General features: G+C 51.5%; 1 protein-coding gene across 5 annotated transcripts; it reads right to left on the reverse strand.

The window, feature by feature from the left end:
• Nucleotides 1-18688: 18688 nt before the first annotated feature.
• Nucleotides 18689-24513, reverse strand: LOC133915241 (SEC12-like protein 1). Of its 5 annotated transcripts, none has more exons than XR_009909312.1 (11): nt 23467-24513; nt 23250-23350; nt 22669-22801; nt 22280-22371; nt 21891-21990; nt 21732-21804; nt 21541-21661; nt 20648-20767; nt 19738-19808; nt 19068-19655; nt 18689-18993 (listed from the first exon to the last, which is right to left on the reverse strand). XR_009909312.1 is itself a non-coding variant. In XM_062358321.1 (10 exons), the coding sequence occupies exons 1-10, from the start codon at nt 23662-23664 to the stop codon at nt 19564-19566; spliced, it is 1101 nt and encodes a 366-aa protein (XP_062214305.1). In that variant the 5' UTR covers nt 23665-24513; the 3' UTR covers nt 18689-19563. The 5 variants fall into 5 exon arrangements, 1 of the variants encoding a protein (XP_062214305.1); XR_009909310.1 differs by lacking the exon at nt 18689-18993 and adding an exon at nt 19986-20206 and having other exon boundaries at nt 19577-19655; XR_009909311.1 differs by lacking the exon at nt 18689-18993 and adding an exon at nt 19945-20134 and having other exon boundaries at nt 19596-19655.
• Between the last annotated feature and the right edge of the window lie 58 nt (nt 24514-24571).

Genomic DNA, 24571 nt, shown 5'->3' on the forward strand with positions numbered 1-24571 from the left:
ATCAGGAAACTGCTGGTGCCGGAGGGGCAAGAAGGTGCTGTGGTGGTGACGCCGGCGACGACCGTCCCAGGGCAGATCGTCCTCTTCACCTCCTTTGTGGCGGCGGGGTTGGTGCCGCCGTTCTCTACCTTCTTCCTGCAAGTGCTGGAGACATACGGCATTCAACTGGTGCACCTAAGCCCCAACTCCGTGGTGGTGTTGGCGGTCTTCGCGCATCTCTGCGAAATGTTCGTGGGGGTGGCGCCGTCGGCGTCGCTGCTTCGCCATTTCTTCGTCCTTCGGTCGGTGGGGAAGAAGAGGGGGCACTCCACGGCGGACGTCGCGGGGTGCTGCAACCTTCAGCTCCGGGACGGCCTGGGGGATCATTACATTCCCCAGGTGCTGCGCAGCAAGTGGGAGGAGTGGCGACGGGACTGGTTCTTCGTCGACGTCGACCCCCACGAGCGCCTCGAGCTGCCAGAGGCGGCGGTGGAACCTCGGCGATCAACGTGGGAGGCGCCGCCGCCAGAAGACGCGAGGCTGAAGCCGGTGTTGGAGCGCATCCTGGAGCTGCGCGAGTCCCGGCTGACCTCCGTCATGGTGGTTGTGGACTTCCTGCGCCGTCGGCTGGCGCCTCTGCGAGAGCGGGCCCGGCCGAGCTGGTTCTATACCGGGCCGGAGGACATCACCAGGACCCAGATCGGCGCGAGCTGGGATCTGGGGCCGGCGGAACTGCGGGGGATGACAAGGGTGATTACCGGAACGGAGGACATGGGCCGGACGGAGCTCCCGTGGCCGGAGATGGCGGAAGAGCGGGCCCGGCCGAGCCCCCAGCGGAAGAGGCGGCGGGAGGAGTCCGGACCGACGGCGCCGGACCCGGACATCAGACTCCCAGTGGCCAAATGGCAGTATCAGTGAGTCTCCTCTCTTGCTTTTTCCTGGGCATTGCTGGCCCGAACTAAGCTTTGACATTTTTCATCTGTCTCCCGTAGGCCGGTCGCAGGCGCCACTGCGACGGAGAAGGCGCGGGCACCGCGGCCAGAGCCGAGCCCGCCGGCTACGCCGACGGAGGCGGGCACAAGAACGGCGGAGGCGCCAATTGTCGTGGCGACCACTGGGAGAGAGGCGGAGGCGGCGGCCGAGAGGAGGACGGAGCAATCGTCCGGATCCTTGGCGCCGGCGGAACCTACCCCGGGCGCGGAGAGCCCGGGGCGGATGACGGTGGAGGTGGATGCTTTGCCGGGGCCGGCGGACAGGGCGGCCGATGCGGGAATGCGGCCGCCGTCCGAGTCTTCGGTGCCGGCGGAGCCTACCCCGGGCAGGCAGAGCCCGGGGCGGATGGCGGTGCAGGGCCCTGCAGAGAGCTCGGACCCCCTGGAGGCACTCTGCGGAGAGGCCTAGGCCCCACCGGCGCCCGGCCAGCATGCTGACCCCTTCCTGGTCGCCATTGAAGGCGTCCAGGTAGCGGTCGGGCGGCTGGGCGCAGCGGTGAACGCCAAGGAGGGGGAGCTCGAGGCCGAGCGCGCCCGCCTGGCATTGGAGAAGGCGCAGTTGGCGGGCGCCCAGGAGGAGGCCTGTGCGGCGGCCGCGCGGGAGCAGAAGCTCTTAGAAGACATCCGCGCGGAAACCGCGCGGGAACAAGAAATTTTGAAGACCTTGCGGGCAGAAGCCGCGCGGGAACGAGAAGACGCCGCCCGCCTGGCTGAGGCGTCGAAGCAGCAAGCTGCCGAGGCCCTTGCCAGCATGGGGCAGGCGCAGGAGAGGGAGGTAGCAGTCGCAGCTCGGGAGCAGGCGGCGGAGGAGCGACAAGCCGAGCTGACCCGCCGGGAGGGCGCGGCCGAGAAGACGCGCGCCGACCTCCAGCGCTGGGAAGACGACCTCCGGAAGATTAGGGAAGAGATCCACCGCTGGGAGGAGGACGTCTCCCTTCGGGAGGTGGACAATGAATTATCGGCGTCGGAGCTCGGTGTTCGGGAGGATTCGGTGGCCCAGCAGGAGGATGTGCTGGCCCGGCGGGAGGGCGAGCTGAGTCGCCGAGAAGACGAGGCTGCTGCGGTGGCAGCGGCCACGGCTACCAGGGCGGAGAAGAACGCGAAGCACGAGGCGGAACTGACCGCCCGTGAATGCGCCTTATCCGAGATGATGGCCAAGACGAAGCAGGCCGGGGACCAGGGACTCGAGGCGCAGCTACGGGCTGCCAAGGAGAAGCTCGAGATCGCTTTTGTCTCGCGGGTCAACCTGCAGCATATGCTGAAAGACATACTCCGGCGGATGCGGCGGGCCGTAGAGAAGGGTGGTCTTGGGCGGCTCGTTGAAGATCAGAAGAGCGACAGCCCCGCACGACAAGTGTTAGGGCTTCAGCAGGTCTGCGAGCGCCTTGAGGCCCTGCCTTGGGCGGTTCAGGAACTTGCCGCCCGGGAGGGACGTGGCTTGGCACATGCAGTGGCCGAGCACGTCCTGGCCTGCTACCGAAGCAGGGACCCGAACTTCCCGCTGGAGCCGGCGCGGGAGGGAGTGGTCGAGGCTGAGGGAGAGGCCGCCCAGGTAGCGGTCCGGAGTACCGCCGCCGTGGTGGCGGCCGGCTTCAGGCGAGAGGTGCCGCCGCCACCAGCCCCGGGGATGACTCAGAGGATTCAGCCGACGCCTCCGCCGCCGACTAGATCTTTTGTAGCTTTTTTCTTTCTTTTGTCGTCTTGATGAATGTAAATATAGGAGTGAACCCTTGAAAAAATGCCTTCTATATGTCTTGTGAATATAGCGGCAGCTTTTTCTTGGGCTCGCAACTCCAATGTCTTTGAGTGTTTGATGCTTCTTCTGATGTTTTGCCTGGAAGTCCCGGGGAGTACTCAGTCGGGCCGTTCCCGACCTTCCCGTCCCCGAGAACGAAGTTGTCCTGATCGTTGTTGCCAGCGTAGTCGGCCTTCGAGCTCTCGCGAGTCCGCATTGCCTAAGTTAAGAAACAAAGACACAGACTTCCTTGCCCGGGAGATAGATCGATCCCGCTCGGAACACGCCGTGCCTAGTGAACACTTTTTCACTTTGCGACCACTCAGTTAGTAGAAGGGAGACGCGTGCGGGCGAGAATGTGACCAAGATTCCTCGTGGTCCGGTGGTGCCCGGGCTTAAAACGGGCCGGACCGAGCACTGATAGCCCGCCCCCGAGGCCTGAGCTCCGGACTACTCGAGCAGCTCGAGCGATAGGATTACCCAGGGCACCCGAGGACTCGGTAGTGCTCGGGGTCCTTAAAAGCGGACCGAACACCACGACCACCACGAAGGGCTTCGGTCAGACATTACCGCACGCGCGGTACTCCTTTCTACAAACCGCTCTGTCGTTCTGGGAAAAAGTAGACACGCGGCAAGGTTTTTGCGTGCGAGGAAACCACCTCGCCGAACAGATTAAAGCGCGAGAGCCCCCGAGAATGACTCGGGAACATAAATTTACTGAAAGCAGACTTTGTCTGAATATAACCACTCACCGGACAGCTGTCGGCCTTCCGGCCAACCGATCCAGGAGGGGTGTGCTTCCGAGCTCGGGTGCCCGGGGACTTGATTCTTTCAACGGAGCGCCCGAGTGCCCAGAGGCATACGAGGCTCCTGGGGTCGGGTGATCTCGACCACCCAGGCCTAAGTGGTAGGACCACCCGAGGACCCTTGGGGCCGACCAGAGACCGGGGCATTGAAGCCCTCGCGGCCGAACTACTCGTGATTGCCAGCCTGTGACTTAAGAGAGAATATAGAATTTCTTTGTCTGGTGCGCTCTGTTAGTGCGGTACTTGCTATAGACTGCTATCATTTTCGACCCGAGACCTCTCGAATACCCGAACCGGCGGACAAGAGCGGACAGAGGCATAACCCAGAGGTCCTATGGTTCGGTGGCGCCCGGGTATGACAGACCAGACCGAGCACCGACAGCCCGCTCCGGGGGCCCGAGCTCCGGACTACTCGAGCAGCTCGAGCGATAGGATTACCCAGAGCACCCCAAAACTTGGTAGTGCCCGGGAGCCTGTCACGACACCGAACACCACAGCCTACCATGCTGGACGTAAGTCAGCGGCGACTGCTCGCATGCATACCGATTGGGATTCTTTTATCAGCGGGGAAAAAGAGAGAGCGAACTTTTTCTCGCACAACCGAGCACCTCACCAGACAGATTAAACACACGGAATCCAGAAAAAATATTTCGACATAGCGATTGCTTATTGAAATACTGAATGTACAACATTTACAAGGTGGGGTGACAGTGACTTACCCAAGGGGCAGAGCCCTCGGACTGCTTGGGCGGGGAGAAGCCCCCGGCCTTGCTGACCTGAGCCGCGAGCACGACCATCTACGGGTAGAAGCGTCGGAGATGCTCGATGTTCCACGGATTCGGGAGTGGCTGTCCTTCCTCCGTCGCCAACCTGAAAGAACCTGCCCACGGGACCGCGATCACGGTGAAGGGACCTTCCCACACAGGGGACAGCTTATTCATTCCTTCGCGCGACTGGACGCGTCGGAGAACTAGGTCCCCCACCTCGAGAGACCGGGCCCGGACATGGCGCAGATGATAACGCCGCAGACTCTGCTGGTATCGAGCCGCCCGGACGGCGGCACGTCGCCGGCGCTCTTCCAGGTAGTCCACGTCGTCGCGCCTTTGTTGCTCCTGCTCACCCTCAGAATACGCATGCACTCGAGGGGAGCCCAGAGTGAGCTCGGAGGGGAGGACTGCCTCGGCGCCATAGACGAGGAAGAACGGAGTCTCCCCGGTGGCGCGGCTTGGCGTAGTCCGATTAGCCCACAGCACGGCTGGCAGCTCGTCTACCCATCCCTTCCCGTGCCTAGCGAGCACGTTATAGGTCCCGGTTTTGAGGCCCTTCAGTATCTCCGCGTTGGCGCGCTCGACCTGCCCGTTACTCCGAGGATGAGCGACGGAAGCGAAGCAAAGCTTGATGCCGAGGTCTTCGCAATAGTCCCTGAATAAGGCACTTGTGAACTGGGTGCCGTTGTCGGTGATGATCCGGTTCGGGACGCCAAAGCGGCTGGTGATGCCGCGGATAAACTGGAGCACCGTGTTTTTGGTCACCTTGATGACTGGGACCGCCTCCGGCCACTTGGTAAACTTGTCGATGGCGACATATAGGTATGCATAGCCCCCGGTTGCTCGGGGGAATGGACCCAGAATGTCCAAACCCCAGACCGCGAAAGGCCATGACAGGGGAATGGTATGAAGAACCTGAGCTGGCTGGTGAATCTGCTTTGCATGGAACTGGCACGCCCTGCAGCGCCGAACCAGCTCGGAAGCATCCTGGAGAGCTGTAGGCCAGTAGAAACCTTGCCGGAAGGCCTTCCCGACCAGCGTGCGGAACGATGAATGGCCACCGCACTCGACCTCGTGGACCTCAGCGAGAAGACCGCCGCCTTCCGCCCGCGAGATGCATTTCAGGAGTACACCTCCTGCGCTACGCCGGTAGAGATCCCCATCTACTATGGCATAGCGTCTGGACTGCCGAGCAACTCTTTCGGCAGATGCCTCATCCCCGGGTAGGAACTTTTCTTTCAAGTACCCTCGGATGTCAGACATCCACGAGGCATCTTGAGAACATTCGGCGAGCACAGCGTACTCGCCGGACGGCGGTGCCCTGACGGGGCTTCCCACTGAGGGCACCGCCGGGGTCCCCTGAATTGAGTTCGAGGTTTCCCCTTCATCCTGTTCGGCAAGTAGGACGGAAGGCCGTGCGAGTCTTTCTTCAAAGGCTCCGGCAGGGACGCGCGCACGTGAGGAGGCCAGGCGGGAGAGCTCGTCGGCCAGAGTGTTGTCGCGGTGAGGAATGTGCCGCAACTCCAGGCCATCGAAGCGCCTCTTGAGCTTCCTGACCGCAGCCACGTACGCCGCCATTTGAGGATCCGTGCACTGGTACTCCTTAGACACCTGGTTGACGACCAGTTGGGAGTCATCTTTGACCAGGAGGCGACGAATCCTGAGCCCCACCGCAGCCCGGAGACCGGCGATGAGATCTTCATACTCCGCCATGTTGTTGGATGCGCGGAACTGCAACTGCACGACGTACCAGAGCTCTTCACTTGTTGGGGAGGTGAGAACCACTCCGGCCCCTGCGCCTTTCAGCGAGAGGGAGCCGTCGAAGTGCATGACCCAGTACCCGGGCGCGTCGTGCCCGGGATAGGCAGAGATCTCTTCTGGGACGATGCAGGGGACGGGCGTCCACTCTGCCAAGAAGTCGGAGAGCGCCTGGCTTTTGATTGCCTGGCGACTGACGAAGTATAGGTCGAACTCTGCCAGCTCTACTGCCCATTTAACAACGCGCCCGGTGCCCTCCCGGTTCCGGAGAATGGGCCCCCAGTGGATAAGTGGTAACCACCGAGACCTTGTGCGCCTGGAAGTAGTGGCGCAGCTTCCGGGAAGCGACGAGCACGGCATAGAGTAGCTTCTGCGCCTGGGGATATCTTGTCTTGGCTTCCCGGAGGACTTCGCTGACGAAGTACACCGGTCGCTGCACCCGGCGAGCCTGGACGGCGGCTCCACCCGGGGGGCTGCCGCAGCCCCCAGGCTTAGCGGCACGGTCGGGGCTGGCCGGGCACTCGGGCTCGACTCCCTGGTTGGGAGGAGTCGCGAGGATAGGTGAGTGATCGGGGGCCTCTGGGAGCTGGGATCCAGCATCCGGCCCTGAACACTCGTCGCGCTCCACCACCAGCACTACGCTCACGACCTGAGGTGTGGCCGAAACGTAGAGCAGTAGGGGCTCACCTTGAGAGGGAGCCACCAGCACGGGTGGTGAAGTGAGGTACTTCTTTAGATCGCGGAAGGCCTGCTCGGCCTCCGGCATCCAGTCGAAACGACCGGATTTCTTCAGAAGCTTGAAGAGGGGGAGCCCTCGCTCCCCGAGCTTGGAGATAAAGCGCCCGAGGGCTGCCATGCAGCCGGCGAGACGCTGGACCTCCTTGAGTCGAGCCGGGGGTCGCATCTGCTCGATGGCCCGGATCTTCTCTGGATTGACCTCGATTCCTCGGCCAGAAACCAAGAAACCAAGGAGCTTGCCCGCCGGCACCCCGAAGACACACTTCTCCGGGTTGAGCTTGAGGCGGGTAGAGCGGAGACTGTTAAAAGTCTCGGCAAGGTCCTCGAGCAGGGTGGCGCGGTCTCGGGTTTTGACCACGAGATCGTCGATGTAAGCTTCGACGTTGCGGCCAACCTGCGAGTCAAGAGTAATACGAATAGCGCGCTGGAAGGAGGATCCAGCGTTACGCAGGCCGAAAGGCATTGACATGTAGCAATAAGTCCCCACCGGAGTGGTAAAAGTAGTTTTTTCCTCGTCCCCTACGGCCATGCGAATCTGGTGATACCCAGAGTTTGCATCTAAAAAGCATAAAAGATCGCATCCCGCAGTTGAATCTATAATTTGATCAATGTGAGGTAAGGGGAAGGGATCTTTAGGGCAAGCCTTATTTAGGTCGTTGTAGTCCACGCACATGCGGAGCTTGCCGTTGGCCTTCGGGATGATGACTGGGTTTGCTAGCCAGTCGGGGTGGAGGACTTCTCGGATAAATCCGGCGTCGAGGAGCTTGCTGACCTGCTCGCGGATAAACTCCTGGCGCTCAGGCGCCTGCCGCCGGACCTTCTGCTTCACCGGGCGGGCGTCCGGACGCACCGCCAAGTGATGCTCAATCACCTCCCTAGGGATCCCGGGCATGTCGGACGGTTGTCAGGCAAACACGTCCTATTTGCTGCCCAGGTCACCGCCGATCCGGACGACCTGGGTAGCGCCTTCGCCCACCACGACCTCCTTCGTCGGAACAGAGGCGTCGGCGGCGAGTCGGGGTTTGGATGAAGAGGGTCCCGGGCCCCCTGGAGAGCCATCGACCTCGGCCTGCGCTGAGACCAGAGCCATGTATGACTGCTCAGCGTAGGAGACGGCGCCGCCGGAGTCAGCAATCACGGAGATGGGGCCCGCGGGGCCCGGCATCTTCACCGTGAGGTATGCGTAGTGCACGGCCATCATAAACTTGGCGAGCGCCGGACGCCCAAGGATGGCGTTGTAGGGGAGAGGGAGCTCCGCGACGTCGAAGAGGACACACTCCGTGCGGAAGTTGTCCCGGCTCCCGAATTTTACAGGCAACTCGACCTGCCCGAGGGGCAGGGAGTGCCCGGGGGTCACTCCACAGAAGGGGAGCGACGGCTTTAGGCGCCTGGAGGACACCTGCAGCTTCTCAAAAGCCTCCTTGGAGAGGAGGTTGAGGCCGGCACCACCGTCGATCAGCACTCTGCCGACCTTAACATTGCAGACAGTGGGGGACACTACTAGAGGTAGTCGCCCCACGGCTGCAGTACTGGCGGGGTGATCGGTCACGTTGAACGTGATCGGAGCATCCGACCACCTCAGGGGCCTCGCGGCCTCCTCACTCGGGGTTGCCGAGCACACCTCGCGTCGCATGACCTTGATGCCACGGCGCGAGGAAGGCGTGTACGCGCCTCCGTCGATGAAGGCGACGGTGTGCTCGGGCTCCTGGAAACCGAGCTCGGCGTTGTCGGGGGCGACCTCAGCATCGCCTCCTCCGCGGGACTCGTCGCGCTCCCTTTGGCGCTGCTCCACGAGTCCTTTGACCGTACGACACTCTGTGAGGTCGTGCCATCTAGTCTGGTGTATGGGACACCATTTACCTGGCTCGGGCCCCGCGGGAGCGGGGGCCCTTACTGGAGCGGGAGCTCGGCCAGGGGCCGGGGCTCTTGCGGGAGCCGGTGCCCTAGCTGGTACCGGGGTCCTTGTGGGCACGGAGGCCCGAGGAGGAGCCCTATCAGGGGTCCTTGCGGGGCGTCGGTCGACGCCCGGCCGGCGCTCTTGCCGGCGGTCGGACGCTTGTGGCGCCATATGGGTGGAGCCTTGGGTCGGCTCGATGGGAGCGGCCTCGCGCTTCCTTCTTCTCTTCTTTTCCCGCTTGTCGGAGCGGGAAGAACTTGGCTGGTCGGAGGCGGGGCGAGGAGCATGCCACGCCCTGGCCTCCGCAGCCTTAGCGCACTTATCGGCCAATGCGAAGAGCTCCGCAGTGGTCTCGATCTCGTGCGTACCTAGCTTTTCGAGCATCCGCTCGTCGCGGACGCCCTGCCGGAAAGCGACAATAACAGCATGGGGGGCCACTCGCGGAATAGTGTTGCGGACCTGGCTGAAGCGCTGTATAAAGCGCCGTAGCGTCTCCCCTTCCTGCTGTTGGATGGCGTGGAGGTCGCACTCCAAACCGGGGCGCGTAAACGTGCCCTGAAAGTTGGCCTCAAACTGGTGGCACATGTCATCCCAGGAGCTAATAGACCCTGGGGGTAAGTTCATAAGCCAAGAGCGGGCGGAGCCCCTCAAGGCAACATGAAAATAGTTTGCCATCACCTTTTCGCTGCCTCCGGCCGCTTGGACGGCCGTCGTGTAGATCTGGAGGAACTCTACGGGGTCGATGGACCCGTCGTACTTCTCCGGCAGCTCGGGGCGGAACTTGGAAGGCCACCTGACCCGGCGGAGCTCGGCGGTGAAGGCACGGCAGCCGGTGCCGTACCCCGTAGCGCGAGCGGGGGTCCTCGGTGGCGAGTGGCGGCGAGCCGGGGATTCCCGGTGGCCTTGGGCCGGGAGAGAGGAAGCCTGGTCCTCTGCCCCGACCCCCTGCCGGGTCTCCCGCTGGCGCTCGAGAGTAACTCGGGCGTCCTCGTGGCCCCTCCGCTCGTCAAGGCGCAAGCGGAGGTCCTGGGCTTCGGACACGGCCAGGGGGACGACACTCCGCCTGGAGGCCCCTCGGCCCGTGCGGGCGTTGCCCGTTGAGGAGCCGGCTCTGGTGGCACCACGCTGAGAGGTGGTGCGAGGACTCCCAGCCTGCACCTGGCGACGGGCAGTGCCAACCAAAGCGACGACATCTTGGATCCACCGGCCTTCCGGAGTGTTCGGCGTGGCCTGAACGGGCGGGTGCCTGAGAAGAGCATGTGCTGCAAGCAGCGCGCTCCCCGGGCCGGCCTCGCTGAACGCGAGCCTGCGCCGGGATGGCACCCGACGTGGTCCAGAGGCGGACCTGGCGACTGGGGTCCCGACCTCTCGCTGGGGGTCGGAAAGTGCATCAGCAGTGGCGGCGGCGGCCCTGCTGGGCCCAGCGCCTTGATCCCCTTGAGCGGGAAAAACCGCGCACGTGGATAGCGGCTGCTGATGGAACGCAGCAGCGACTGGGCTCTCCCGAGCGTCGGGCAGCACTCCGTCACTGGAAGTGGAGCCGGAACGCTGGAGACGGTGCCCACCAGCCATCTTTTCCTGTGGAAAAAAGCGAAACAAACAAATCCAGGGATATTCCCCCCTACCTGGCGCGCCAGCTGTCGGAGGATGAACTCCTGTCGCAGGGATCCCGAGAGACCCCTTTTTAGAGATTCGGCCGGGGGGATGATCCTGAACGAGCTTGTCGGGGAAATAAATGGGAACGGAAATAAATGCAGTGGCTGGTGGTGGGAGATGATCGATCTAGTGCAAGAAAGATGGGTGCACCGGAGTTTAGACAGGTTCGGGCCGCACGGGGGCGTAACACCCTACTCCTGTGTGAGTGTTATATCTCTTCTTGAAGGGAATTCTTCAAGGATGTATCTGGTTACAGGGGTGAGCTGCCTACAAAGAGCTTGAGGCTCTCGTGTTCTAGCTTGGCTTGAGCTTGTTTGTGATGTTCTTCGCCTTTTGATCTGGGCTTCCTTGCCTTGTTCACCTTGTTTTCCCGTCTGTCTACCGAGAGCTTCTCTATCCTTTTCTTTTATAGGCGCGCCGACCTCGACTTATCCAGAATGGGAAAGAGGGGGCGCAAATACCAAGGCGCCACGGAGAAAGGCGTCATCATTCCGTCTTGGCGAAGTGACAGGGGCGGTGGAAAATTGCGGCGTGCATCCGACCACCCGCCACTGCGGAGGTCCTCCGGCGCCATTAAGAGGGCCCACCGGGCAGCCGCAGAGGTGCCCGGTGCGCCCACCCTGTCTTGTCCTTCTGCCGGGGCAGGGTGGCAGGCGGAGCGCTTCGATTCTGGCAATGTTATCCCGAGGCACCCGGGTGAAACCGGACGGGACCCGTGCATTTAATGGACCCACGCCCCCCTGCCAGAGCATGGCAGGGTCTGACACTAGGGCGTGGGCAGCTGAGATTGTCAAGATGTCAGGCCGCGCGTGCCTATTAAATGCGGCATTGGGCCTTTGACTGGCTGACACCCCGACGACGGGACCCTTCGGGTCGTCGGACGATCTTGCGCGAACCTTCGGGGAACTGAGTCCTCGGGGGCTGCCACGTGCAGCCCCGAGCACTCTCTCCCGAGCACTGGGGGAAACCTTCGGGGAACCGAGTCCTCGGGGGCTGCCACGTGCAGCCCCGAGCACTCTCTCCCGAGCACTGGGGGAAACCTTCGGGGAACCGAGTCCTCGGGGGCTGCCACGTGCAGCCCCGAGCACTCTCTCCCGAGCACTGGGGGAAACCTTCGGGGAACCGAGTCCTCGGGGGCTGCCACGTGCAGCCCCGAGCACTCTCTACCGAGCACTTCCTTCCCGGTACTTGGACTCCGCGGATCATCGGGGAACTGGGGTGCTCGGGAACCAAAGGCGGCGGCCCCGAGCACCTTCTCCCGGGACTTAGCTTCTTTTTATCTCGCAGGGCGGACCTCGCAGGATGGTGACGCGTGACGGATGGCCGGCCCGGTCTCGGGACTCAGGGACCCCTGGTTCCTGATACACCGACAGCCGCCCTTCTAATCATTAGATTTTGAAAGAATTTTGATTTCTTTTCTAATTCTAAAAAGAAAAAAAATGTTTTACTTAAAACATTTTTCTTTAGTGAGATTGAATATTTCTATGCAAGAAGTGCTTTAAAAAACACCTCTTTTCTTGCATTTCCAAATTATTACAAATATCAATTAATTGAGCGTTTGGATTCTTGGAGTTATCGTGTCATTAGTCTAGGGACTCTTTGTAACACACAGGCAATTAACTAGTTATAATAAAAGACAAATATGGTCTAAGGGGTCCGGTGAGTGCAACTGTGCCACGTGGCGGAATGAGAAATCAGATATATCTGCTGTGCCGGTCGATCTTATGGTTAACCAACAAAAATGGCAATGTGCCTATAGTGTGATTAACCCCTCCATGTGAGAGACATCGAGATGATTAGCTAAAGATTAGGATGTAATTAAACTAGTGATTAAGCAATAACAAATTAAGTGGCAGTGTGTCCTCTTGTGCTTAGGAAACTGCCATGGCCATCTCTTTCCATGTTCTCTATATCCTTTGGAGCAAAACTAGCTAGGGTGACAGCCACTTCCATGACAAATAGACAATGATTATAAAAAATATATAATAAGTGACAGTTTGATGATAATTAAGCAAGAGACGGTACAAATAGGTGTAGAAATCTCTGGTCGGCGCATGGTACCGTACCTGCCGCTCGGCGAAGAACTCCATGCCAGTGACAACGGCTAAAGACATGTACTGGATCACGACGGTTGATAATGTCTATTCATCCAGTTTGAGAAAAACGGTGACGAGCATAAGAGACCAATTACAACATTCTCATTGGGCTAAGTCATTGCTAAATCTCATCTGAGTGTTTTGGTGCACAGATTTTGTCAAAAATTGTGTTTTAGGGATAGTGAGTATATGAGGTAAGAAAAAATCATGTGTCTTAAGGCCTCCTAACATCTAAATTTTTATTTATACCTCAGTTACAGTTAGTTTATATTAGAATTATAGTTACTTTATATAGGGGTTACGATTATTTTTTGTGTAATTTTTAAGTAATGTTGATGTAATAAAATTTTGGATGTTAGAACTCCCAATAACACCCAATCTGAGCTGCAGATCTTAAAAATTGATGGCTGAAAAACCAGGTGCTGGGAGCCCTAAAACACCCAAGTGTTGTATAGACGCTTTCTTTTTTTTAAAAAGGCAGATGACTTGTATAGAAAAACTACAAAAGTTGGGTAAAACTCTCACCAACTTACATAAGAACGCCACACGGCCGTACTTTGAGACAGGTCAAGATATGCCACTGAGGGTCTTAGGTCACTCCTAATACTAGTTTTTTAATATTAATTAGGTATTCATTTAAATAAAAAATGATGTGTCAAGTAATTTAAAGATTTAAAAAAATGATATTGTTTCTTAGAGAAAAAACAAATTTTTTGAGCAATTCTAGGTGGTTGTGAGACAATAAATAATTTTTGAGACTTTAAAAAACTAGCAAGACGCATACATCCATTAAAAATTTATTTTTTAACATTAACTTCTTACTCTCTTCTCTTAAACATCGCTAAAAAACAAAGCACTTACTTACATTTGGCCCTTGGGACCCACATGTGCCACCTAATTGGATGGCAGAATATAAACTAGCCAGCGAGGGACGATGGGTAGCCTAGGAGGATCATAGAGCAGGAAGAGTAACAAGATCCCAAAGATCTTATTCAGATCGAGGGCTTGTTTAGATGCATGAGGCTTAGGCTCACTCATTTTTATGCAGCGGAAAACAAACCAATTTACTTGCAAATTCGAGGAGATCAGGTCGGAATATCTGTTTTCAATTTATACCTTTGATAATTATTCTTATTAGAAGATATTATCAAAATCCAATTAATTCATAATATTATCAAAATATGTTTCGAGATAAATTTAATCTATGCATAGGATTTTTAATGTTTCTAAACTAAATATTTTAAATGTTACCGATAGTCAAATTTTTCAAAAGTTTGACTCGAACATCTTCGATAAACGATAACGTCCGCTTTGATCTAAACTGTATCGCCAGGCTTCGATGCCATTATTTTAACCATTCTTACAGTTGCAGTGATCAGTGCCTGTAAGTTCATGTACAATTGTGTTGCACTATCTGCATTAGCAGCCGGTTGCTTATTTTAGCGTTGTCTGCACACTTCACGCAAACAACGCATGTGTGATTTATCGTCAACCAAGTCTCGAGATCTCTATGTCCTAGTCAAGTATATACGTTGGAGTAAACAATTCTATTTTCTACGCATTGTTTCTTGACCAGCTGACAGCGGCGGATCTTCAGATGTAGGAGGGGCTCAAGCCCCCTCTATAACCCTCCCCTAAGCCTCCTTTTATTTTTTTACAAGAGAAGAACAAGATGGAGAAGAATGAGAAAGAAGATCTCTCTTTCATAATTTTGTTAGGGTCGCTACTATAGCTTTTTTTACTGTGCCTTTCCTACACTGCACGGTCTTCGGAAGACCAAGAGGTGCCGGACAGGGTCTCGAGCCCCTGCCGGCTTGACTCCTTGGTGCACATCTGCGGCCGCCACTACAGTTGGCACATACTACCTCCGTTTTTTACTTATCATCAGTTTTTAACTGTAGCAATTTTGACTTTATATTTTTTTTATGAAAGATTTATGAATAACTAAAACTTTTATATCATTAGATTCGTCGTAAAATGTACTTTATTAGTATCAGATACTTTTAAGTATTCGTAAATTTTTCATAAGAAAAAACGTAAAATCACAGGTGCTACAGTAAAAAAATTGATGACAAATAAAAACAGAGGTAGTATATAAACTTATTGCTTAATTATATAGTAGTATATGTATAGTCGAGTCAGAGACAACCATACAGCAAGCGTTTGCATTTCTTTTCTTCAAACGACGCCAACTCCTTGTTTGATGATGTGCACGGTACCAATTTCGTAAACAGACGTGCATTTCTTCAAGCGCATGAAATCCTCTGTAATTCACCTTTCAACTCGAATCAAACAACTCCTAACTCATATTAAAAACTTCCAATTAGAAATTTCAACTTTTCAAATCAAATTGAAAAACTTTTGACACAAAACTCCAGCGTTTTACTCAAAATTACGAAAACTCTCAGTTCTTCTTTGTTGCTTTTCTCCCTCTCTCTAGCTTAACGGGCTGGAAGAGCTCCTGCCTTTGTTTTCGAAAAAGAAAAATTACAAACTCTCAACTAGAACGCTTCAAAAAATTCAGCTCGAATTTGGAACTTTAATCCCAAAACATAAGTTTAAGATTACTGACAATGGTGTCCGTAATGGGACGACTACGATGACAACGGCAAGGTAAAGTAAAGTTTGGGAGTAGCGGGTGCAGAAATTGACAACCAGATTTCACGTATACTATTGTACACATACTAATAGTATGAAACACTGTAAAAGATACCCGTAGTCAAGATGGATCTAGAACTTAAATGATAGTAGTGTCAAATACATATTCAAAATAATATTGTCGTTAAAGCTCAATTTATCTTGGTGCACTTGTGATCAAAATAAGACAATTACTATTACAATTTTGATTTACCCTACCAGCTTCACCCCTCACTATCCTAGAACAAGCATTTACAGATAGATTTTAAACACTATTACAGGCGGTTATATGTTATATCTTTATAAAACTATCTATGATATCGAACTTGTTACAAGCTATTTTAGAACTGTCTGTAATACAATTACACTAGACAAATTTTCTATATAATCGTCTGTATGGAGTAAGAGTTGTAAATAATGTTTGTTTAAAAACATCTGTAGGTATTAAGAGTTACAAATGGGTTCAAACAAGTGTTAATTGTCATAGACTATTTTTTAAAAACTATATGTCTCCAATTCCCCAAATTTGCTTATAGGGGGAAAGAGTCACATAGATACATACTTTATGATTCTCAATAAACATATTAACATATTGTTCAAAACATTGATCACATGATATTCATAACATCGATCACACATTGTTTAGAATACAAAACACAACGTTTAGAATACAAAACACAACTATTTACATATCACAAAGGTTAAAAACATCATACAGATGCAAATAACACATTATTCAGAACACATAAACATAGCTAGTTATACATTATTGGTCGATCGACACCGTATTCCAAAAGGATGAAATGATTGACATCATGGCGACACTGTCTTCCAAAAAGATGAAAAATTATCGATAAACTTAGGTCGATCGATGCCATATTTTAAAAAGATGAAATGATAGATATAATCTCAATCTCTTGTGTTTTAGCGCAATGTCAACCCAAACAACATCTTCAATTAGCAGCTCGCAGTCATCCAGATTTGGTTGCACCGTAACTATCTCACGCGTAACTAGAACCAGACCGTGTTGCTACCAAATCGTCAGCTATGGTTCAACAAGAAATGTGTATTTAAATATATCTTGCAGTTGATGAAAATATCTTTATTCTGACGAATAACAATAGAGAAATTTTCATCCGGTAGAACAGAATAGAGAATGCGATCGACGTCGTACACATGGTTGACGAAGGGGGACTTCATAGCAGGGAAGAAGATGAAGTCCACCAGACCAAGTCGAAGTCAAGCATTCGCGCCGTCGAAGTCGCCATAGGGACAACCTATCCTACCACCTCCTGATTGTGTGTGGGAAGCTAAAAAAGTCAGAGGAGATGAGCAGTCAAATTTGAAAACGTTTATAAATATTTAAATACAGATGAGTATTTATAAAATACGTATATATTCACCGAATAGATACGGATGGATTTTACAAGAAACTGTATGTGACGATATCACAAACAAATTTTTTTAAAAGCCATCTATGTCTATATTATAAAAATAGATGGATTTATAAAAAATATCTATAAGTTCATTCACACATATGCATCTGTCTTGTTACAGTCATACCTATCTTAATACTCGTCTAAAAATATTTTATCTATGACGGATCTTAAAAAACTGTATATGACATACTGTCATGTTTTCAATGACTGTCCGTAGTTAAATACCCGAGACAATAATATATCGAAGGAGCACCTTGCTAATGGATCACACAAAATGGATTTACGGCACACTCATCTCAAGCTCTAAGATTCAACCAAGAGCACTCCGGCTATTTTGGTCCCGGATAAGCATCCAGCGCGCGTGCTTGACTTCACTGAGGATGGTGCACGTCAATAGCAAAAGAGATCTCGTTTTTAAAAAACGTGCGTGTCAATGCCAAAAGAGATTTCCCTGATCGACCAAACCCTCTAAAAAGTTGACCAAAGTGCTGGAAAGTGAAAAGCCATATATGCATGCATATTTTGATCTCTCTTGAGTGCAAGTCATATGTTTATGTTTCTTTGAAGAGAAGAAGTCATATGTTTATTCTAACAAGTTGTGAACATCGTAGGCAGCTTAGAATGTACGCACATATCTACTCAGATCTTTATCTACATGACCACTTTTTGGTTGGATATATAGTTGGGAAATGCGCATTCCTGGGATATTATTTATTTTTCAAACTTTGTCCTGCCAGAAAATACGATGCATGACACTATCTAGGAGAAAAATTAGAGAGAGATCCGGTGCTTAACGGACACTGACAGGCCGGTCCCAATGCACTAGTTTCTCAAGGGAAAAAACACAGGAAAATTACCTTAACCCCAACTCTCAAAGTGAACATGTGTTTGATGCCTTTGTCCCATCTATTTGTCCTCATCCAATCACACAGATTCTGATCAATTCGAGCGGCGAGAGACCAAAAATCTAAGTTTTGGAGCCTAGCGGTTGGTTTTCATGGCGCACGGAGAAGTTGGGTCAGAACCCATCTTCTCTCCCATGATTATTTTCCCTATTATTTCCTGCGAGGAGCAAAGACATATATATCTCAATCTTTCTTCTTGTTTTTTTGCAGCAGTATTAGAAACAAATTTCTTATTTTTTTGCAGCATTTTCTTTATGATAGAGAGGAGTGTATTGGCAGCTAGCCAAGCTCTACACAACTATATGTTGGAGGAAAAGTGTAGCCGAGATGGCCGTGCAGAAGAGAAGAGCGAGAGATCCGAAAAGCAATTGCCACCAAAAATATATACATCTAGAATTCGGCGTATCTAAAGGCTGTTCAATTTGTTCTTTTTTAGGCATGAGATGGACAGACATGCATATCCGTTTCACTAAAACGTGGAGCCAATTCACTGTAACTTTCGGCTATCCACATTTTCCTCTTGGCAGCATCATGGAGTAGCTTTTCTTCCTCTTCTTTTGTTTGGTGTATAGCACATGCAACACATGCTATGGTTTTTCTTCAGTTCTTCTACTCATACATTACCATTTCTTATATTATTAATTTTTACAATTTGATGATACCATGGCTTGTGAGTTACGAGCAAGTAAAACACATGTAATAGTGGTAGCTAAATTAGATTTCTACAAGGCCCTGTCACTGCTATAGTTTCAGGAAATGAGCCGGATTGCGCTTCCTGTGTTCTTTGATAAAGTGAATTTGTGACGATAATAATTATAAAGAGGAGCCACAATTTTCAGGATGAAGTAGGAAGGTTTCTATAGCCAGCTGCCTCGCATTTGAGCTGAAAATTTTCAGAGCACGAATAAGGAGGCATGCCAAACAGCACAGGATGAAGATGGGCTTCCCCAAGCGTGAGAACAGAAAGATGCATCAAACGTGAGAACAGCAAGAACACGAGGGGACGAAAGAAAAGAAGATCCCTCCTCCATTTGTGCGTGAAAAGTACTGAAACCTTCCCACTGAAATCGCCCTTTTTACCTTCCACTCCAAATCCTGTATGATCATGACCACATTCTAGGAGAACAGCGACGCCTAATTGCAGACCTAAAAGATCAGATGAGATCAGGCACATCGGCTGAAGTGAAGCACCCTCTGACAGAATAGATGGATCAAGGATCTCTCTTCGTCCATTTGTCCACGCAACAAGGGAAGACGAAGACGAGTGTTTCAGTAGCCGAAAATGCTGTGGCCGCAGTAGGATCTCATGTCGAAAACATAGCCGATAATTGGGATCCAAGAAGTGGGAATCAGAGGTGAGAAGGATGGAGCCCAGAAGTCTGGGCTCACTGGTTGAACAATCTAAAAAGTTCCTTCTGGGATTCCCTTTTAGAAGGGAATTTATAAAATTCAAATTGATCGATGGAAAGCAAATATGCTGCACAGCAGCACAAACTTGTTCCGTTTTCACGTTGCAGTGCGTCAGATCTCAGAAAAGGCAGCAGTAACAATCTGCATGGCTTCCAAGCACGCACGCTCCTCCTCGGCCCTGTCCACACACAGCCAAGGACTTGAGATAGGCGACGACCTGATAGGTCTAACCAATTACCAGAATCGCAGTACCTGTCAGAGCAGGTCTCTGTCTCGGAAGACTCGTTCGAACAACCGGTGAGCAGCAACTGGGCTCGCTTGCTGTGACCTTCCAGAAAACGTTCACACTTCTTACAGTACCAGATGATGACCTCAAGGTGATGAGCCGACAACGTCAGGATGTCAGTTGTCCCCACACACACAGAAAACAAAACAAAACAAAATTCAGGCCGGACAATGTGCTCCACAGAAACAACAAACGAGTCTCACATCACATTCTTGTTGATCTCTTCACGGTGGAAGCTGGAAGCAGAGGGTAATGTGTTTTTTCTTTTTCACTTATTGAGAGTTCACCATGAATAAGGCAAGATGCGAATCAGTTCAGGTACAAAACTCCGTAGCGATGCAATGTAACAGTTCAGGGTTGGAGCAACCTTCAGAAACGAGTAGTGATGGGCAGTGTAGAGCCATACTGAAGTTATAGCTAGCATGGACTCACCATCAGAAATTGGAGGTGTATTTCATGGCTTCACAGGTTGATTCTTGCGTGCTTGAAGAACGCGAAGAAGAGGACAGCCGACGCCACGAAGAGGCTTAAGAGTACTAGCCAGATCTGCCACACTGCAGGGGGGGAGAAAGCAGAAGCGTCTTGGTGAATCGTTAGACGGAGCAAGAGACCCATTTACAGAGACGTGTACAGTACCTTTCCAGTCAGCAGGAACGTCAAGCTTCGTTATCTCTGCTCCCCATTGATGTGAGGTGGAGATTACAGCCCTGCAATATCAGAAGACGATATCAGTTCATCTCCGATACTCTAAAAATTCATCCCCTATAACACTATTACAGCATCCCCTAACACTATTACAGTATCCCCTATTTTTTTCATCTCCAACAGCTACCTATTTTCTACCTTCTATTACTCTCCTCCTTCCTTCGGATCTACATACATACTCTGTGAACAGTGATGAGAACTCCCTCTTCCGGCTGCAAAAATACCGACGCACACTTCCATTTGCCTCCCGTCCGCATCACTATTGCCCTGGAAACCGAAGCTGCTGGAGCTCTGGCCGATCGGCATTTCCATATTGTAGCGCTGGATTCTGTCGGCACAGTAAAAAAACGATGCGGATATGGCAACGGCTAGAGATGGCCTCACTATGCATCTCAATGACCTGCACTTGCCACCAGAGCAAGGCGGAGCATGTGAAAGTGAGACAAGTAGCATGTTGGATGTATCTGGAGGAAACATTTTGCATGTCCCATTGAAAACCTTGACCTATTTATCGTAGTCATGCATGGGCAAATTAGTCCTAAATCGTGAGTTCACTTCCAGTTATCTACTTTTCGTCCTTTTAGAGTGCACCTTTTCCGAAACATGTTTGAAAAAACATTTGGATAACGGAACACTCGAGGGGCTCTAAATTTACAATGCAGAAATACCGAATTAGCTACTGCTTCAAGTTCCCAGTGCTATATAAAGAATATTCATTTTCGGGAAGTTTCGTTCCGGATATAGCCAGTGATCATAACTTAGTGATTGGGGTGCTTAGTAATCCCACCTATCACCTACTGATGTTGAGTTTGCACATCTTGCAACAAAGATGAACGATTACCTTTTAGTAGGGCAAAATTCAATGGAAGAAATTGGGGAACCAAGATGAACCTTCTTGCTCCAGTGAGAAACTTCCATCTTCTTTACATCCACAACACAAAGGTCACCATCACGGTTTCCTCTAATAAAGGGGGAAAGTATATCCATATTAATAACACCTCACAGCCAAAGGAAAATCGTGCATTGGTGACCAAATATTGACAGATTATAATATATGAATTCAATTTCAAATATGTGTAATTGCGACAGCAAGTAGATATGCCCTTTAAAAAAAAAGAAAAACAAACTAAGCAGATATCTGATTTTCAATATAATTAATTGGTTGAAAGCCTGATAATAGCACAACCATTATGCGATGACCAGCTAATATGTTCTTCAGTCAATTGGACACACTTCATTTTATGCTGCCACAAGGCAGCATTTTTTTTTAACAAATTTCCAGACATACACTACTAAAACAGATACTTTCCATATAATTAATTGGTTGAGAGCCTGATGATAGCATAACCATTACGCTTTGACGCTACACCAGCTAATATGTTCTTCAGTCAATTGGACACACTTCAGGACCTCAGGTTATGCTGCTACTATTTATTTGCAAAAGATGCATTTTCGCAAATTTCCAGAAATAAGAACTAAAACAGATACTTTCAGCCACAGTTTATTATAATATATACACATTTTAAATAACAAAAATACTGGTGTCAGCTCAGCAAAGTATTACAACAAGATGGATAGCCGACGAGAAATGCAAATAAAGATCAAGATATTGCTTAAATTCTTGGAAAGGATTTATGAGTAGTTTCAAAGTTTAGCAATACAGGTGTTCCTAAAAATGCTAGACAGAAATGTGTTGCCGGAGTCAATTCAATAGTCAGCATCTCAGCCACTTACAGTGCAAGATACTTCCCATCCAAGCTAACTGAGAGTGTGGAAATGGGCTTTGCCGAGAGTCTTTTGTATCCGATTCTCTTCCAATTACTTATGTCCAAAACCATAGTCAAAACATCACGACCTATATCAGAGACAAAGATTTAATTATAGTTGGCTGCTGGTCCACTCTTTAACTTCGTTTAAAGGATTACCTTTTACAAGTGTGCAAAACAAAAAGGGTTTAGTTCCATCCCTAGAAAAGCGGCAACACTCAATCTTCTCATCCTGTAAACAAACATGAAGAAGATCAGATAAACATTTCAGTTTTCAAATATCATGAAGGGTGAATATAGCAAGTTATCATACAATACCGGAGATCTTGTCAAATTGACCAGTGGAGCCCCATCATTAATCTTCCATATTCTTGCAGAGCCATCAGTGGATGTCGAAACTAAGAACTCCGAGTCTAAGCTACATGAGATGGGAAGAAGCCCTTATATCAGGATCCAAGGCTACCGAGTTTGGCGCTTAGCTTATTAAGTAATGAATGTGTAGTAATTTCCTCACTCCCATGCAAGTAACTCTAAGCCAACGGCTATAATATAACTACCAAGATAGCAGGTTTGTTGTGCGCACTGCACCAGAATGAATCCTATTAATCTGAATATGTAGCTAATAGATAATGTGATGTAATAATCCATGCGTCCATTTATGTAACATATTTTTTGTCAAATAAAAGCATGCTTCCCCATATCTACACCTGATGTCCATGTCACGGAAGGATTTATGAGCTTTAGGTTCGTCCAAAATCATATTGAGACTTGGCCAGTGAAATATTCGGAGATGTCCATCCTGTCATAATGGAAAACAATAGGAAACTTTAGATGATAAATCAAAAAAATTATTGCAGAATCTAACGACAATCTATAGTTCAGCAAAGAAAAATATGTATCGAAGTTCTATAACTTTTGAACAAGAGAGGATTAACAAAATTTTATAGTTCAGCAGATGATAGATCAATACTTGAAGAAAGCAAAATGGAACCCATGTCATGTATACAGTGTACACACACACACACACACACACACACACACACACAGAGAGATAGAGAGTCAAAAATTAAAATAACAAGATGGAATTAGCCGATACCTCACCACCAATAGCAAACTTAGCACCATCAGTGCTGAATGCCACACATTTCTGAGGCCCAGCAGATTGGAGAGGTGAAGTATCTCTTGAAATAAGGTGAATACCGAATTCTTTATACACCAGGTTGAATAGCCTAGAAGAGTGACAGAGTTCAACAGTCTAATCCAGATGATTATTTTACAGTATGACAAAAAGTAAAAACGATGAATTAAGCGAACTAGTATAGAAACATAAAGAGTTTCATTTGATGTTACAAGCCTGAAGAATGTGTATGCTTGCCTACTAGTAGTTGCTTCATCAGTAATTCGGTATAGTGAAGCACAAGTTCAAAGTTCAAACCAATTAACAGTGAAGTGCATGCAGGAGATATGCAAGAGATGGGAATTCAATCCTTTGTGGATACAAACAAAATTGATTTGGCATGTGTAATGTCGATAAAATTTTCAAGTAATTTGTTAGCTCAAAATATAAGCTTTTATCAGCAAGTCCCAGCGACCCAAACTAAGCACTTGTAGCATCCACAAGGAAAATTTCTTACAATTCAAGCTGCTCATCGCGCAAATGTATTTCCAGGAACTCACCTGCACCCTTTGGCAGTGGCACACGCGAGCTCCCGGCCGCCGGGGTGCACGGCGATCGCGCGCGGCGGGTCAGCTCGCTCCCCGCCCATCACGACCCTCGCCTGCAAAACCACAAGCGCGCGCGCACCAGCCCAGCTTGCGATCAGACATGCTCTGGAGTCTAAAGCAGCAGACACCAACACCCCAAGGGGTTCAGAGCGCGCAGAGAAGCGCTCGCCAGGGGCTCAGCGGCAAGCTCGGAGGCCCTGGCGTCGAACGCGAGGAGGTCGAGGAGCGGCGGGGACGAGGCCGTGGCGCCATGGCCGCACGCCACGAGGAGGCGGCTTACCCCGGCCGGCCCCCCGTCGTCCGGCCGCCGTATCCACGCCGCGCAGGTTACCTTCCCGACCGCACCCTCGCCGCCGTCCCCCGCCATGGGAACCTGCTGCTGCAGGCTGCAGCGGTGATGGCCTGAACGTGGTTCTGCTCTGCTCGTGTTGGCGCTTGGGTTTTTTTAGGGAGGCGACGAGACGACACGAGGCGGCCGGCCGTCGCGGCGCGACGCGTTGGACGGAGGAGCCGGAGCGGGCGGAGAGCGCCACGGAATCATGGCGCGGACGGCTGGATATGCTCGTGCCGGCCGCGCGCGGGCGCCAAGGCGCACGCTGACGGTGCGTTCACTGTACTATTCCGGCGGGTGCGCACGCGTCCCTGTCACGGAGTCGCGTCGCATCCCCGCGCAACCGCCCGTGCCGTGCCGGGCCTCGCGTCTCGGCACATCCAAGCGCACCGCTCCGCGGCAGAACGGAGAGCGCGGGGCTCGTTTATGCGACCACGCGTAAGCCTCGTCGCCGCCGGAGATCGCTGGATCGTGGCCGGAGGAGACGGCAGGGCGGCTCGCGCGGGGCAGCAGGGGTGTTCGGCGTTTCGAACATCGACCAGGAGTTGCTCCGCCACAACTGCTACGCGTGCGCGCGAATCCGACGCCCTGACGTCTGCGGTGCAGAGGGCCGGGTTGGGCCGCCGCCGAACACTTGCCTACGAAGCGCTGCCGCCGGAGGGTCTTCTCGTCGAAGCTACACACTGCCGCCTACGGGAACCGGGTGATGATGTGGCTACGGATCTCATGAACACCCTATGCAAGAGCATCTCCAGCTCCAATCCCGTGGTAGCCGCGCGGGGGCTCGCCGGAGCTCCGCCACCGTGGTGAGGTGAGGGCCATCTTTTACACTGATCGAAAACACATGCAGGTTACAAATCTGAGCGCAGGAAAAGGAAGAATCAACGGCGCATGCAGCAAAGATGCATCTGTGCAGTGCAGATTGGAGATGGTAAACTCTCAT

This window comes from Phragmites australis, chromosome 4, assembly GCF_958298935.1.
Source record: "Phragmites australis chromosome 4, lpPhrAust1.1, whole genome shotgun sequence".
Classification (NCBI taxonomy): domain Eukaryota; kingdom Viridiplantae; phylum Streptophyta; class Magnoliopsida; order Poales; family Poaceae; genus Phragmites; species Phragmites australis.